Source organism: Bremia lactucae, linkage group LG8, assembly GCF_004359215.1.
Source record: "Bremia lactucae strain SF5 linkage group LG8, whole genome shotgun sequence".
Classification (NCBI taxonomy): Eukaryota; Oomycota; class Peronosporomycetes; order Peronosporales; family Peronosporaceae; genus Bremia; species Bremia lactucae.
Window position 1 is genome coordinate 5,086,586 of NC_090617.1, and position 17,466 is coordinate 5,104,051.

A 17,466-nucleotide genomic window follows, 5' to 3' on the forward strand; every position below is an offset into this window, starting at 1 on the left:
TGGCGGCGACCACATTTATTACCCATAATAAATGGGATTCAAGCAACTAACTATTTAAAAATTAGATAAAAGGGTATTTTACCGATAAAGTAAATGTACCACAACAATGGTTCTCCAATCGATGTGTGCCCCATTACACCCTCCCCCATCAGACTGTTGACACCGAGTGACAACATTCGCTTTATTTCCTTTTTGAGGTTGGAGCCACAACAGCTAACCGTTTGGTTGTGTTTTTCTTTCCTTTGTCTAATGACAATAAAGCGTGAGTCACAGACTCTGAGCACCTTCCTCGACGATTAGGGAATGGTGGACTTTGAAAGTTACTCTCAATCAGAGGAGGAGGAAAAAGAGCGGCGTTGCGCACGCCTTCTCCTCCGGATGAACGTCGGCGAGCCCCGAATCCGTTCCCAGAACGTGGTGCCGCTGATGTCTTACTGCATTGAGCAGGACACGGGACCCTGAGTCCAACATTATTACGAATCCGCTCGATGAAGAGCAAGAGCAGATAATCCTCATAGAGGAAAGAGCTTGTCGTCCGTCGTCGAGCTGCCGAAATAGCGAAAGCTAAGGTCATAGTGAATATAGATCACTCCGCTTAGAGCGGACGAGCGTCTCAAAGAGATATCGGGTCATAGCTTGGCCATCTGGATCTCTGGTGACCCTGCGAGGACGCCGGAGGAGATCGCTGCCCGCGACGCTCTTCATGAGCAATACCTTACGCCAAAGGTAATGACGCGCATGACGCGTTTACGTGATCAAGCCCGTGGGGTTTCGGTGACCTCCATGAGGGAAATTCCGATCGTTTTGTTTCCAAACGAAACAAGAACTGAAAACGAAGTTTCATTTGAGAAATGGGTTCACCGGGCCCGCAAACTCCGTAATATCTGGAATATTAGAGAGTCTGCGGATAGAGGTGATGTTCGTTTGGAATGGAAGCTTCGCTTCGACTTCGCTAAGCTTAAGGCTAAAGGCCAGTTACGTTCGGCATTTGTGCCACAAAACGAAGGAAGGCCTAGCCAATATTTCAGTGCTTCGGTTGACCGTACAACCAAGGATCGAAGCCGCACTGAAGCTTTAGATCCACCTAATCCCACATTTAGTGGTGGGGGCGTCCTTTGACGCGAGTTGACCCTGAGCTCGGCGCTCAAAAACGTCAACGGCGTACGGGCAATCTTGCCGAAGAGGTACCTCGAGAGTTTTCAGACGAGGGGTAGCCTAGCCACTTCAACAGATACTGGTATTGACCCTCACGACGACGTCGCTTTGAAAGTTTCTCCACAGTGAATCTGAAGGTTCCCCCGCGCATCAAGCAGCGCGGGAGGGAGCCGAAATTCCGGCGGAAGCATTTGATGCTCTACGGCACGAGGTGCAACTTCTTCGTGAGGTCCTTGCTCGGGTTGAGAGCTCTTTTGAGGCGGTTCGGGACCGTCTTTCGACGCTGGAGCGTCAGCAGCCTCGTTTAGAGGGCCAGCTGGACATCCTGACGAGGATGCAGCAATCTGCGGCACGACCGCCTGTCTCGGCGCAAGCGCCTTCAAGTCCACGTGGGAAGGGTCCCGATATGGCTTAGCAAGCCAACGTAAAACACTGGGTGTGTACGCAGCTTGCTGGGAAGGTTTAGCATATAAGCTAGACCCTTCTTAGACACGACCGTAAATAGTCCAATAAAGCGCAGGCGCAATTTGGTCTTGAAGACCGCAGAAGCCAAGTTGGTAGGTAGGTTCTTAGCGTTTAGTAACACTCGGTCTCCGACCATATAAGAATTAATACAGCTTCTGCCTTTGGCATCTGCTTGTTCTTTTTGTTTGTCTTGGCTAATAGCCATCGTATCCCTTACATGTCTTAAGACACTAAATCGGATCGCGAGAAACTCGCTTACTTGTTTCCGAACGGTAACAGGGCTGATATCAGCAAGTCTATCGGCCAATTCTCCCCCACCAAGCCCTGAACCACGCAGTGGTATCGTTAATGGAACGCGCGGGTGGGTAAGACCGTTTACAAAGAACGGAGTATAGCCTGTAGAGGCATGAACAGCGTTATTTAACGCAAACTCCACTTCTGGGAGCATTGAGCTTCAGCGCTTTGGTGTCTGAGCACACACGCTGCGTAAAACGTCTTCAATGACGCGATTGACACGTTCGGTTTGACCATCGGTAAGCGGATGGTCCGCAGTGGACATATCCAATCTGGTGCCAAGCACTCGGAAAATTGATTTCCTGAATTTACCCGTGAAACGGGGATCCCGATCAGAGACAATTGCCACTGGCAAACCATGTTGTCGAAACACGCGATCGATTAACAGCTTTGCTATACCCTCTCCATCAATGGAATCCGGCACGGCCGCTAAGTGAGCCATTTTGCCCAAACGGTCAACAAAGACCACTATACCGGGGTTACCAGCTGAATCTTTCGGCAGCCCAAAAACAAAATCCATACTAATGGACTCCCAGCATCCTATGGGGACGGGAAGACTCGCCAGTGGCGCAGCAGCATGTGCCGAGGGTTTAATCCGTTGGCACGTTTCGCATGTGCGAACATATGTGCTGACCCATTTATCAAGTTTGGGCCACCAATAACTCTGGCTGATAGAGCCGTAGGTCTTTTCTCTACCGAGATGACCACCAAGGACAGTAATGTGTGCCTCATAGAGGATCCGGAACCATAAGTCCTCATCATGAAGAACAACGACACGCGGAGGGCCCGCGACGTCTGTGCAATAAAGCAACAGGTTGTTATCGATAGAAATTCGATGTTACTTGCACGCAAACGTGCCGGTAATTTAATACCCGAATCCGAGTACTTTAAGGCTCGACCGCACTCATCAATAGACATTTCGTCTAGCTCTAAAAGAGCATGTAAGGAGGGGGTTGCCGCAAGGCTAACTCCCCCCTCAAAATTACCGGTTGCGCCATTTAAAAGCGTATGTACTTGCTCACTCGTATCACTTTGTGAGGGTATACACGCTTCGTGTCCACCCAGTCTTGAAGTGGAAACAATACGCCTCTTAGAGGTCAGGACATTCACGTCCCCGGGTTTTCCAGCCTGTATTGGTTCTATACAAGACATGGTGTCTAATTTCTCATCCGACAAGGAGTAAGGTAACTCAACTTCCTTATTCAGCGAACGTTTACGTATCGCTTCACGTGCATTAGGAGAGTTTGACCCAAAATGCCCTGGCGAACTGCCAATAGTGTATATTGACACTCAGTATGGTGCCACCTCGGCCGATTACACTCGGTGAACTTAGACGTGCCACTCCACGTGTCTCAGGGATATTGCACCCTTGAGGTTTTGGCGAACCGCCAGCAGTGTCACTACTGACATTCAGTATGATGCCACCTCGGCCGATCATACTCGGTGGACTTAGACGTGCCACTCCAAGTATCTCAAGGATATTGCACCCTTGATGATTCGGCCTTAGGCCAACAATGCATTCAGCATTTAGTGAATCGTTATTATAACGAATGTCACTCGACGGAGTACGTGCCGTTCCACTTATTTCTGCTGAGTCGGGCTCAGAATTAATGTTTTTAACATTAGAGTTTATTAACTCAGACATGCCAATGTCTAAAACACTGACAGACTCATTCAATAATCCGCGCCAATAGCGCTTTTGTTGCCTAGCAAAGGTGGGTTCATGACTCTCCAAAACTTTGCTAGGAATATTGCGCGTGGCGCCTAAGGTCTTAGACCTCCAATCGATCCATGGCTCATGGTGTTTTAACCAGGCCATACCAAGGATGAGATCATATCTCGAATCCAAATCGAGGACGAGACAGCGTTCCATACTGTCAAAGTCCAGAAACTTTATACCTAAGTTCAATGGAACTTTGGGAACAGTGACACAAGTCCCAGTCGCTATGCGAATAGTGATTGTATCACCTTCATGCGCTCTAAGCGCCTCAACGTATTGTTGACTTCTTTCAAGGGAAAGGCGTCGAGCATAATTGCAACACGCTCCTGAGTCAATTAAAATTGATCACGGCTTATTAAAGCCCTTTACAGTCGCTTGAGCGACTAGCAAGCCAGGCTTGCGCTCTCGACCTGTGCCATTGAGCACCGAGCTAATCGGGGCTAGAATATGTTTATTCTCACCTCGTTGAGGTTCAACAGAGCCTAGGTCTCCCCCAGTAGAGCGCCCCGCACCTACTGGGTATCGACGTTTTCCCGCACCGTACCAGATCTCTGGTATAGGTCGGAGTTGGAGCTCATTCGAGCTTTACGCAAATTTCGAAGAGGGCAGGCAGGGCGTATATGTTTCGTGCTTCCGAACATCTACGGATGGTCTTATGCTGTTCCACAGCTTGAAGAGCCTCTTCTCCTTCCTCAACGAGGCTCAAATCCATATGTTCCGCTCTAGGAGATGGAACCCATGTGCTCGAAGAGCTTGTTCGGTAAACAGGCGTGCTAACGCGAGCAGGCTTAAAGTCAAACTCGGCGCGTAGCGCTATGGCAACTGCCTCTTCGAACGTAGCCGGATGAGATCGGAACAATTCCGTCCGGGCAACGCCCTCATTGAGACCTCCCATAAAGATGGTCACTACAATTGCTTCTTGCACAGGGTCTTGATGCATGGACGCAATGAGAGTTCGCAATTCCTGGACAAAGTCCCCTAGGGTTCTTTTACCCTGTCAAGTCGCTAGGGGCCGTGCTCGCATGCGAAAAGCTTGATCAGGCGGTGCAAACATGCTCGACATTTGCTGTTTCAGCGAATCTCATGAGGGAAAAGCGTCGTTTATGGACGTGCTGCACGATAGTGCTCATTCTATGGCTCTACCTCCAAGTTTGGAAATAGCCATTGCCACCTTTTGCCGTTCTGTTAAAAACTAGGCGGAATCAATGGACATTTCCATCTGCTTAATCCAAATTGGATGATATTCTCCCTCTTTTCCCTCAAAGTTTTCACATTTACAGTAAGAGGGTGGGCCCTCGGCTCTGAGTCAGGTACATAGATGTACCGGGTTGGCATAGATGCCGCTAAATGGTCCTGTACCTGACCGATCCGGGAGGCTTCGTACCGCATGAAGGCTTCAAGCCTTGTATGCAGGACCTCTGGTCCTTGGAAAAATAACAAATTCCACGAGCTCAAGCCCGAAGAAGGTTTTGAGCTTGTAATAAGCGGCGCGTTGCGCTTCTGACAATTCTGGAACCTCTTCCATTTTCGTGAGAAGTTAGTCTTGTAAGGACTCAGATGTAGATTGACTAAGAGTGCTTCCAGGTGTAGCGGAGCTACCTCGCTCCTAAAGTCAGAGGAAGACTTTCAGACTCAGAGAGTCACTTGGTTCTATTGAAGATGGGTTTTACAACTCAGGGAGTCGTACAAGCTATCAAAGCTTAAGGAATCCTAGTACAAGGGAGTCAGGGGTTCGTAGAACCAAGTGGCAACTAGCGGATATACCTTAGAAAGGCTTCTATCTCTTACAGATCAATGCGCAAGCCTTAGAAGGCACTTAACGCTATACGATCAAAAGAAGAACTGCACTTTATTTAATTATATAAATCTAAAAACCTTACCCTAGCTAATTAAAATAGATTTTGGCCGCCAGATTTATATCTGGCGGCGACCACATTTATTACCCATAATAAATGGGATTCAAGCAACTAACTATTTAAAAATTAGATAAAAGGGTATTTGACCCATAAAGTAAATGTACCCAGCAACGGTTCTCCAACCGATGTGTGCCCCATTACACTAGGCGTCATCCCTCTTAATGTGAATGCACCTATGGGCATCACATACACAAGGGTTGGACACAAATGTGAACCACACTCGCCGAAATGGTATTTGCCGCCAAGGATCTTGACTGCTTGGCCGGCTAGTCGTTGGCAGGCTTCTCGAGTCTTCACCTTGACCAGGAGGTTTTCGCCAGGCGCCTTAGTTAGCTGACCGAGTTGATGTAGCTCAATTTGCTGGCTAACAATAGGATTGCCATGATCCTTTAGCAACAAAGCAAGAATTTTGCTCGGCGCGGTACGCTGGAATGCCTGGCCAGTCTCGATGACCATCACAAAGCGCGCCCGAGGCAAAACATACGGGCGAGCGCCGTCAATAGAGGCGGCAAGCTGACTCCAGTCGCCACCGGACGCATACAGTGCGTCAATGGCTTCAATGTCCACAGCCTTGGGCCGAGGCATCTCGACTCGTGGCGGGGGTCACGACGGATCACCGTTGAGCGCTGAAGCAAGGCACGAAGCGTCGGCGTGCGCAAGTGCTCGCGATCAATCGACCGTGCGTCATCAGCAGTAGGGGGATGCGCAGCCCTAACATGGGTGGGTGGTATGCCTTGGCGAAAAAAGGTGTCAGGCAGCCCATCCTCGTCAGGATCCTGTAGAGCATCTGGCTCATTCATAGACGGTGCACGCAGCTGCACGACCATAGCATCGCCGGACTCCAAAGACAACTCAGCGAATCCGTGTTCGCAGGAACTAGTGGACTGTAGGTTCGAGGATCTTTCCAAAGATCCATCGACGTTCGCAAGTACCGGAGATAACAAATTTGGACCAGATGCAACCACAGCTTCCACTACTGACGTGGCAGATGTAAGGTCGTCGATACTGGAATCCATATGAGCAAATCGGAGCTGAGCGCAAAAGGGGAAAAGGGTTCTTCTGTTTTGGTTGGGTTGCTTGTGCTTGACAAGGCAAAATGAGAAGTACCTCAGTGGCCGAGTGGTTAAGCACTGGAACTGGGACCGGGAGGTACGTGGATCGATACCCGCGGAGGGCGGTACGATAAGACATCGCCGGAGATAGGCTAAAAAGCAGACGAGCAACCATCCAATGGATGGCCGCCCTGCCAACCCGCACCGAAGGTGTGTGATAGTTGGGTGGGAGGAGGCGAAATCCCCATAGTGTAATGAGGGGTGCGGGGTTCCAATAAGAGTACTTCGTCAAAATTGAATCTCTTCTGATTACTAAACTGATATTATCTATTTGTTTGAATGCCTACGGTATTTCAATTAAATCTGGCGTAGTTGGCATAGTTTTGTCCATTCTGTAACGGGCTAAAGTTTCTTTAATGTTACACAGTCCCCGTTAAGTACACTTGGTGCTTAAGGGAATGATCAATTACTTAAATAAAGTAATTAGATCCAGCACTCGGGTTTGACATTCTCGCCGAACGCTTCTTCATTGATGTGTCGAGTGTCGATAGTGACTTTGACGCAGACCTCATGCTGAAACGCTTCTTTGAGCTTGGAGCTCAGCCAGTTTATGGCACATTTCGTGATGTGAATTTGGATGCGGTCATTACTACCGCTACCTGGCGTATGTACTTCCGGTCTAGCCATTGCCAACCCGAGCTTGTTGTACGTGGAACCGCTTGCGATCAACTTGTGTTCGATGGCCGGGTCTACCCGGTACACGCAAAATTTTTTGCCATTCCCGATGCAGAGACTGGCGTACGGGCAACGTTCTATTCATGCTCTCGACCTCAAGGCAACTGCTGTCCCACGGTCTTCGAAAACTCCTACCATGCCGAGTGCCACTGCACCACAGCCTTCCTTCGTTGCAGTGGTACGCACTGACGGGTCAAAGACTCCACTTCAGCGATCTATTCGTGCAGGTGCATCCACGATATCTGGTATAGTCCCTGCTGCAGCCTCCCCTGAAAATTTAACGCCCAGTGAATTATCCCTTCACACTGCAGGATCACAGGTAATGTCACCACCAAGCAGTTTGAAATCCTCTCAGCTCATTCTGCTTCCCCCATCGCCACAACCCGTCCCGGCTACTGAGTCTGCATTGGTTCTTGTGACCGGAGGCAAGCGCAAGGGCAAACGTTCTCGAGCGGATGAGGACTTTGCCAACATCTTGATGAAGTCTCGTCCAAAGCCTCTCGCTGGTGTCACAACAAACAACTATTTTGACATTCTAAGCAGTATTGAAGTCGAGCTTGCTTGCTGCCCAGCGACGGTCGACGAAGTGGAAATACCACGGAACCAGATCGTACCGCGAAAGGTTCGCTCGCGTCGAGACCTGACTGCATCAAAGGAAGCTAGTCACTTCATTACCAAAAACCACACCAAGGTGGTTAAAATCAAGGAGCCTACTTCAATACAGGAGATCATCAGCGAGATGATTGCTGCCGAAGAGACGGCTACTCTTCAGCTTCTTCCCGATGGCTGGCTGCTGCGGACGCCATGGTGCGCGGCATCCAGAAGTCGCTCCATACGTCCAATAATCCTGATTCGCTGACTTATACGAGCTCCGTTAGATCTCCGTTGGCTGCCAATACTGCACTTCTGCGAGAGATGCGTGAGCTCAGCCCCAGCGTCACCGAACTGGCACAGCTCCACCTGGTTAATCGTATTTTGAGTGCGGGTACTCCTACCGACTCCACCACGTTTGCTCGTAAATGGGTAAAGTTCTTCGGCACCAAGGTGCCCAAGGCACGCGATGGTGTGCTCCAGTGCACTAAAGAGTGGTATGCGAACCCAGATCTAGTTACTATCGTACGCGCAACTAGAGCACTATTTCTTTTTGAGCTGATGTTGATGGGCACCGCGCCTCAGATCTTTGAGAACGACTACTAGCTCCAACGATTGACAGGTTGGTCGGTTCCCTGGATACCGGCGCACAACCGCCGTCTGCCCCACCCCAACATGCTACTGGCTCTTCTTCGCTTACCCATCGGCATACACTGCTTCACGATCTGGAAACAAGTCCAATGGCAAGGTGAAATGCTCGATGACCTCGAATATCTTCGTGACTGCGGACGCTTCTATCCTGAGAACGAGGAGGTGCTCCAGCTTCAAAAATCAGAGAATCGGCCGGTCCTAGTGGCGGGGCCGCTTTCAACACGCCACTAAGGTGGCTTCACGAGCGGATGAGACTGCAGTCTCGTGGCAGAACGTCACTTTGCTTACCGTCAACACGAACGGTATCAAGAATAATGGACACCTGCTTATTGAGCACTTGCTCTCCCAATATAGCCTTTCCTGCGTCCAGGAGACCAAGCTCCGTGATAGCCACCATCTGTCCACCTTCCAGTTTCACCTTCACGCTCGATTCACGCACAAATTATTTGTCAGCGATCCAGGCGCCGTCAGCACATCGCGGACGATGCACCGGTCTGGAGGCGTCCTTACTCTTATTCGACCCGATTTTCCATGTTTCGACACGGCAGCAGAACTTCGTGAACTGACTGTCCCGGGTCGCTATCTCGTCGTTCGACTAGTGGTCAATAGTGCCCCATTGTACGTCCATAACGTGAACTCACCAGTGGACGATCACGACAAAGCTGTCTTTTTCAATCACCTCCGTGTCAACAGCTTTGAAGATAATGCGACGCACATCGTCCTCGGTGACTTGAACACGCCTCTCAATCCTAGCCTTGACTCGGCACAGCCACGATTAGTTGCTCGTCCAGGCCGAAGCGCGTGTATGGACTGGCTAGGTCAGTTGGGAGTCGTTGACGCCTGGCGCATTCATCACTCCCGGGAGCGCCTGTACACCGGTCCACAGCCACGACTGAACCGGCTGGACTACGCTCTATTGTCAACGGATTTTTGCAACGCGTTATACGGGGATTCGACTTACTTCGATCCACAGGGCGCTGGCGACCATTTGGCACACACAGTAACATTGAAGTTCTTATTTCAGCCCCAAGGATACGGATACTGGCGATTTCCTGAATATCTTCTAGAATACCCTGATGTGGTCGATGCCATCCGCGGTGAAGCACAGCAGGCGCTTAACAACCTTCGCAAAGCATCTAATCCAGGCAAAGTATGGGAAAAATGGAAGAAATCCATTCGGCGCCAGCTATTGGCTCTGCAGCGGCATTTACAGCGGCAACAGGAAGGTGCGCTGGTTGCGGCACGAGCGACGCTCGACGAGCAGCTTTCATTTACCGCTCCAAGCGAAATGACATTTCACAATCAACGTTGCATGCCGCATTAGAGGCATACCGGGACTGTGCGCACCGATCCAGTTGCTATAAGCAAGACTCGGCTTTCGACTTTCACATTCAGAATTCCGAACTTCTTCTCGTTTTTTCTTCCGTCCGATTGATCCGTCCCTTAGACGGATAAGCATTGAGGAGATGCGGACTCCTGTTGGCTCCATCTCTAGCAACCCGGCGGACATCTCAGCCAGATTTCGGGCCCATTGGGGCTCAATCATGGGTGATGCTGCTAGTCTTGCCGGACCACTACCACCCACAGACCGCGCTAGCCGAGAGCAGCTGCTGTCTACGATCGACAAACGTCTCTCAGGTGCTGACCAAGATATTTTCAATGCTCCCATTGCTGGTGCTGACTTCGCTGAAGCACTTAAACACATGAGAGCTAATTCTGCCCCAGGCATGGATGGCCTCACTGCTAATTTTTATCAAATTAACCAGATACATTTGGTGAATGCCTGCGCATTGTGTTCAACCACCAGCTGGCAAGTAATGAGCTTCTTCCCTCTCAACGCAAGTCAGCTGTGTGCATGTTACACAAAAAGGGTCCGCGGAATGACCCCGGCAACTTCAGACCAATCTCGCTGATTGGTGTAGATGTCAAGGCGTTGTCCAAAGTGCTGACGTATCGCCTTCAGACTTTTCTTCCACATCTTATTCATGATGACCAAAAGGGGTTTGTCAAGCGTCGGACTATACATCACCACGTGAGGTTTCTCGCTGATCTACAAGATCTGGTGACCGAACTCGATGAGGACGCTTACGCCATGTTTCTCGACTTTGAGAAAGCGTATGATCGGGTCGAGTAGAGCTACATGTTTCAAGTGCTCGATCGCATGGGTGCTACAACGGGATGAGACGGTTAAGTTCTTGGGCATTCTCTTCGGTCAGGATCCAGTTGACGACGCCATTGTCGAGTTCATGGACCGGCGTTTCTACCAAGGCTTTTTGCACTGGTTTCGTAGAGCACGAACTCTTTAAGGCCGGTTGCTTATTTCGATGACAATGGTGCTTTCCCGACTTTGGTACTTTGCCGTATATGTACCAATCCCGTGGCACGTAGTTCAGCAGTGGCAGTCCACACTTAATCGCTTTGTGCTTGCGCGTCGCTACGAACGGAACGCTAAGCACATTCAGTTGATCCCTAAGGAGTTTCTGTACCAGACCCGCTTAAATCCCGACTTTGGTACTTTGCCGTACATGTACCGATCCCGTGGCACGTAGTTCAGGGGTGGTAGTCCACACTTAATCGCTTTGTGCTTGCGCGTCGCTACGAACGGAACTCTAAGCACATTCAGTTGATCCCTAAGGAGTTTCTGTACCAGACCCGCTTAAATGGGGGTCTAGGTATCCCTAGCATCGAAGCGGCGATCAAACGCCAAAAACTCAACGTGTTCCTCCAACTTATCGCTTCGTCAGCATCGGCCCAGCGTAACTGGACCACTCCGGGAACTAGACTTATTTCGCTGGCCTGTGTGGGGTCCCTGGAAAACTCTCGCCTTCCTCACTATCAGCCCTATGCGTCACGGAGCTTTGCTTCGGTGGAATGTGTTATCTCACTGGTGGCGACATGTCTGGCGTTTGTGGTATTTGATCAAGTGGAAGTTACGTGGAAGGACCTTTCCCATACGGCTCGCCTTGGGTACGTGCTACAGCAACCGATATGGTTTCATGCCGAGCCTGAATTCCAATTCCTCCTGGCGTCCCGATCCGATAGCTCCGCGCCACAGCGACGCAGTCTGTGCATGGTTGATGAACCTCAACGAAGTTACCGTCAACATGCCGCGACGACTCTCAACCTTCGGTGTCTTGCTGACTTTCTGGATTCTGATGGTGCTTGGCCGGATTCTGAATCGTTTGCTCGCGGCCATATCGACTACCGGCTCATGTCAATTCCCGCGTAGCAGCAATTTCAGTGGCTTCGACGGTTGCATCATGAAGTCACGCAAATTTATGAGCGCTACATGGTCTCTGTAGTCAGACGCCGCTACCACCTCCAGGTGCAGCGTGGACGTGTCCTCCTACACCGTACGTTGGTGTGCGAGTGGGTGACCGAGTTCACGTCGTGCCCTATATACCCCGTTCTCAGTTGCTCATGCTGGTGTGGACGGCTGCGCTGCCCACGAAGCCCCACCCAATCCAGTTACACGATGCGCGAATCACTGCAACTGACATCACGGTGTTCGTACACCAGTGCAAACGACTTCGGTGACTCCTCCTTCCAATCTATTCGGACTTGCAGTTTCGCCTTGCCTTTCGGCTTTTGCCGGTGCGTTCGCGTTTCACGTTTCTTCGAGATGCGCATCTCAACATCATCTATTGCGTCCGGAGTGGATGCCATGCAGTGGAATCAGAGCGGCACTTATTTTATGAGTGTGCCCTGCCGGCTAATCTGTGGTCGATCGAATTTCGCGACTGGTCGATCTTTTTTACTGCCATGCCATCGTGGCTCGATACTGCCCTTGGGCGACCGCCATGTCTTACGCTGGCTTGGCAGGAGCATGAAGTTGTTATCCGCGACTTATGGCAGGTCACGCGTTGTGCTACCCTTCATCTGCTGCGGACTGTGCGCAATGACGGCTTGTTTCGCCAGCGTGAGCCCATACCTCTTGGGCCAGCTTTACGTGTCCTCTACACCTCTACATTATATCTAGCGCCCACTTACGAGCTTGTCTACGTCAGCTGTACGGACAGACGCAACGAGCATCGCTACGGACTGTGATGAGCCAGCTTAGACGCTCACGCTCTTTGGGTACCTTTATGCAAGCCAACCCGGCATTGTTCTCAGTGCGCTCCTTGTAACCTACCCGTCATAATTTTCGACTTCAAGCCAGCTCTCAATGTGGTGGACTCAATTGATCCGGCTTCTTTACGGCATCACTCCACGCTTCCGGTGAGATGCTGTAACCATACTTTCAATTTTTCACGGTATTTCGGTGCGGTGGGTTATAATAAGTTTCAGAGGTTCTCTTTTTCTGCCTATGATGCCTCTGGCGGGTTATCATACATGAAGGATCCATGCGCGCCATTGGATAGAAACTCTCACTTTTCAGTTTGGTTTATATATAAACTTTATCTCAGTTCAAGGTACCACTCCGGTGGTTCAGTGGTAAAATACTCAAATTTTATTCGGAAGGTCACCGGTTCGATCCCCGGGGCCGACAGAATTGCCAAAAATGACTATATCAGTGTCGGTCAAGACTAGAGGGTCGTCGCCAGGGCCCGTAAGGGTGACGGGCGGCCCGAGCCTGATATATGATTACGGAGTTGCGGCAATTGGGCCTCATTCGCAAAATTTGACCGGGGGTAGGTCTTCGCTGGCTGGCCTCAGTAGCTTTGTATAGTGGCTCGAAACGGCTTAGAAACTTTCTGCAGGCCTGACCTTCCCGCCCCTGCGAGAATTTATACATAGTTTCCCGAATTATCTCCGTTTGCAGGATATCAGTTCTGACAGGTTACTTGGCCCTCAGATTTCAGTCCTCACTTCTCAATTTTCCTGCCCAGCTCAAGCCCAATTCTTAAAACCATCGACCGCCAAGATGGACAACGCAGCCGCTAAGAACCTCCCGATCGCGACCGCCTCCAAGGGGTCACCAAGACATCTGGATCGGAGTCGGATAAGACTAGAGGGTCGTCGTCAGGGCCTGAAAGGGTGACGGGCGGCCCAAGCCTGACTCTCGATCAAGGTGTCACGGTTGCGAATCTTCGACACGGGACCGCTTGTGAGGGTAGCGCGACCGCTGATACGGACGAAGTTGCGTCTAGTACTCCACTTGTGCAGCCCTCTCTTCCAGCCGTGGGATTTCTAGACGCCGCAGGTAACGCCCGCGATGCCAGCGGACATTAATGCGTCTGCTCAGCGTTATCACCTTCGGACGAGACTCGCTGCACCTCTTGTCCCAGCCCGGCCTCCCAAGCGAGCGCGTCGATCCTCAGCCATCGTCGAAGTCTTCGAATTTGATGCTATCGACGACCGCCGGGGATCTGCCGACTCGTATGAGTACCATGTTCGCTGGTCGGACACTGCTGAGACGTATTGGGTCTCCCGCCAGCAGCTCATTATTGATGGCAACCAAGCCTCTCTCGACATCGTGGATCGGTTCCTGACCCAACATCCAGATCGTAAGACGAGGTATCAAGCATTTGTGGCCCAGGATTGTCGCTCCCTGCTCGCCATGGCAGCCAATGAGGATAACTCTTGCGTTGCGCATGCTATCCAAATGGCATATGAGTTGCTGGGTCTCGATGAAGCCAGCCGCCATCTCCCAGAAATCTGGCGGGAGTATGTTGACCAAGCCAATCTCTCCGGGATCGATGTGTCCAGCGGCTTCAAGCATGTTGAACTGATAGATCGGTACTGCCGTTATGCCGTCCCCAAGTCTGGGTGGAGCATTCATCTGCCCCAACTTCGTCAAAATCTTTTCGACGGGGATGGGGTGGGCTATTTGGCCATAGCGCGACGGGTACTTCCTCTGCCTAACGTCGTCCTTGGACCAGGTGCTTACATTGTTGGTGCATATAAGAAAAATATGCGTCGCCATTGTTTTGCAATGCAAATCAATCAGCTCGGTGCAGTCATCATTCGTGAGAATGGAGCTAACGCAGGCTTGGGAGAAAACCGTTGGTTTCGTACCATTAGTTTTATTAGGCCTATCAAGGTCTTCCTTAGCGAGTAGGTTTTGTTTTCCTCCGCTTTAGCCATTTAAAGTCATAACGACTCATTTTGACATAGGCATAGAGAAGTAAATATCGTATTAACAAAATAATACAGATTTCTTGAACTCGGCCACTGAGGTCGATTTTAGTAATATGTAGACAAAGCAGTAAATGGGCTCCTGTGGCTGCCAGAAAGATTCTAAATGTACTTATTTTAATAATATTCTGCAAGTAATGGTATTTGCAGTTGGTTTAATTTCCATCTTAGATCTTTTCTAATATCTAAATTTCTAGTTTGGTTATATAATACGGATTTTTTTTAATAATTCGATATTAGAATCAATTAAATCTTTAGAGCTGTGAATATATCTGATTAGGTAGTGAATATAATGTTTGATGCGACGTGTACTTCAGAAAAGGTGAATTTAACCAAAAGGTAGTGAATATAACAACTCCGTATTTATATTCAATCGTCCACGATACTGTCTTTATTTTGCAAAAGATATCCACGAAACTGCCAACTAGAATCTTTATGAGGCAAAAAAAACTATTAGAAGTTTCGTGGACGATAGAAACATAAATACTATATGAAGGGATGGTAACAAAAATTTATGTGCATTTTGTGCGACTGGCACTTGTACTCTTGCCTTATATTCTTTAAGCAAGTATTGGCGTGGCTCAATCTGTTCTGCCGGATGCTGATCTAAGTGAGAAAGACGAGTGGAATTAGTGGACTACTGCATCTGGGTTGATGGCATACTTCCGTGTTCTTTCCGTTGTTGAATGTTTTGATAGCGACATCTGTGCGCTTTCACGCAAATTTCCCATTCTGGGCCAAATTCGTGTGAGCTGACGTTGTATTATTGCCCGTTGATTGCTCTTTGCTTGGATCAAGTTACATGCATGTATGTTGACCGAGAAGAACTACTAAACGGCTTTGCAAGTTTGTTCCTTTTGACAGCTCTTTGCGATCTCCTTATTTCGTCTTCACGAACTAGGTTTACGCGACCCTTTTATACTTGAATGTCGTGCAGTCCTTGGTCCTTAGCAAATTGACCTTAAGTTGGAGAAGAGTGCGCATACCCAACCAGCGCTGCTACCGTGCAGTGCTACAACTTTGTGGCAATTTTGTTTGAATGCAATCATGCTGCATACTTTGATCATTCTTCGAAGGAACAAAGCCTTTACTGCCAGTCCCGAGTAAATTATGTATTCATGACTTCTACGACTTCTATAACTTTTATGACTGAATGACTTCTATGACATTAGTCGTTTCTGTTTCTTGTACGTTGATGTGGAATGAAAGATCTGGCCTTGCCTGCTCAATTAATATATTATTGCGAATATCAATCAATAGCAAATACAAGAGATCTGCTCATCAAAAATTGAGATCTCTCGTTTTCGCCAGCTTCAAATGGCTATTGATCATCGTTCGTCTAGGTTTGGGCGGGGCGTTTATATATGTAAGCATTTAAAGCGACACTCATCGCCATTTTTATTTTGCCTTCACGGAACGAGGATCATTTGTAGTACATACCTGGCAAATTTGTGAGCTGTATGATCGTTTGCACCCGAACTCAGCATGGGCGCAGACTCGGCTATTTTTGTAGCATGGTGGATTAATGGCCGTAAGAGAAGCAACTGCAGGCAGTGGCTTCATCACACCAATATTGCTTGTCGCCACGTCCTTCGCAACGAGTTCACTGTACGCCGCTATGAGTTTTTCAATGCGTTCGGCACTAGCGTCACTATCGTCGGGGTTGCTCCAGAAGTCGAGACCATCTAACCACGTTACCTCATCCCCTGAGACAGTAACGCTGAATTCCACACCACCCGCCTCACAGAACTCTGTGTAATTGGCATAATTCGAATTCGTCTGAGGATTCGAAAGGGACTTAAGTCCTACTACATCGTCCAACGGAATGTAGCCAAGCACCTCTTAAGAAAAAGTACAAGTCTTGCCGTCAGGCTCCTTTCCAAGAGCACACAAGCCACCTGCGTATTCGGCACGACACGCCTCTGACTTGTCATACCAAAGATTTAATGGACAGCTATTTGGAATGAGAACCAGTAATTGTGCGGATACGGAGCAAGAAGCTCGTTGTCTTGTAGCGATCCGCCAACACAGAAACCTAGTTTAGGTTGGCCATTGATTCCAATGTACTGACTGCACACCTCAGCGAATGACCCATCTGCTTTAATGTGACATTGTCCGCCATCCATGGGTATGAGAGGACAGTGTTCGATGGTGAAACCATACTCATCCGTAACATTTGCATAGTAATTCATTGCTGCTGTGGGCTGAACCACCGATGTCTGGTAAAATACGACAAACTCGATGTTGTTTTTGCGCTTGCAGTCGGTCACGACAGAAGCGTTAATACATTCTGCCTGGACGAACTTTAGAGCGCCTTCCACGGCTGCCATGTTGACAGTATCAAGCAACGCACGGTACTTTTTATCGAACGTTGCGTAATAGTCAGACACGAAACGCTGCTTGTCGGTGTCCCACTGGGGCATATCACCCTGGACACGAGCCTGTAGCGAAGTTACCATTTGAAAAGGTTGTAAGGTCGATTTAAGAAACGAGGAGCGGCTACCTTCCGTTACGGCGGTATCATTATTATTTAAACTTTGGTAGTCGCTAAGCGATAATTCTAGTTGGAGAGCTGTCGAACAAGGAATCAACTCCGGCATGGTGAGTGCGTGAAAGTCTGCAGCTAGAGGCAGAGATAGCAGAATCATCTGCTGCGATTATGAAAGTACCCGATACAAAGCTCAAAGCCGAAGCAATCTTCATTGATCGGTGAGTGCTGTGTAACGGGGTGTATCGTTACATGAAATTAACAATAAAAGATTGTTAATTAATATTATCCAAAAGGTAGATAATATTTGGAGGAAATTGC

At 49.3% G+C, this 17,466-nt stretch overlaps 3 protein-coding genes across 3 annotated transcripts; 1 reads left to right on the forward strand and 2 right to left on the reverse strand.

Annotated features, from left to right (window-relative positions):
- Positions 1–14,079: 14,079 nt before the first annotated feature.
- On the forward strand, positions 14,080–14,580 carry CCR75_009607 (uncharacterized protein; the record flags this gene model as incomplete). Its single annotated transcript, XM_067967646.1, has 1 exon — positions 14,080–14,580. One exon carries the CDS (start codon positions 14,080–14,082, stop codon positions 14,578–14,580), a length of 501 nt encoding a protein of 166 aa, XP_067815847.1.
- Positions 14,581–16,055: 1,475 nt separating this feature from the next.
- On the reverse strand, positions 16,056–16,591 carry CCR75_009606 (uncharacterized protein; the record flags this gene model as incomplete). Its single annotated transcript, XM_067967645.1, is given in 2 exon segments — positions 16,056–16,496; positions 16,514–16,591. The coding sequence occupies 2 exon segments, from the start codon at positions 16,589–16,591 to the stop codon at positions 16,056–16,058; spliced, it is 519 nt and encodes a 172-aa protein (XP_067815846.1).
- Positions 16,592–16,600: 9 nt separating this feature from the next.
- Positions 16,601–17,257, reverse strand: CCR75_009605 (uncharacterized protein; the record flags this gene model as incomplete). Its single annotated transcript, XM_067967644.1, has 1 exon — positions 16,601–17,257. The coding sequence occupies one exon, from the start codon at positions 17,255–17,257 to the stop codon at positions 16,601–16,603; it is 657 nt and encodes a 218-aa protein (XP_067815848.1).
- Positions 17,258–17,466: the final 209 nt, after the last annotated feature.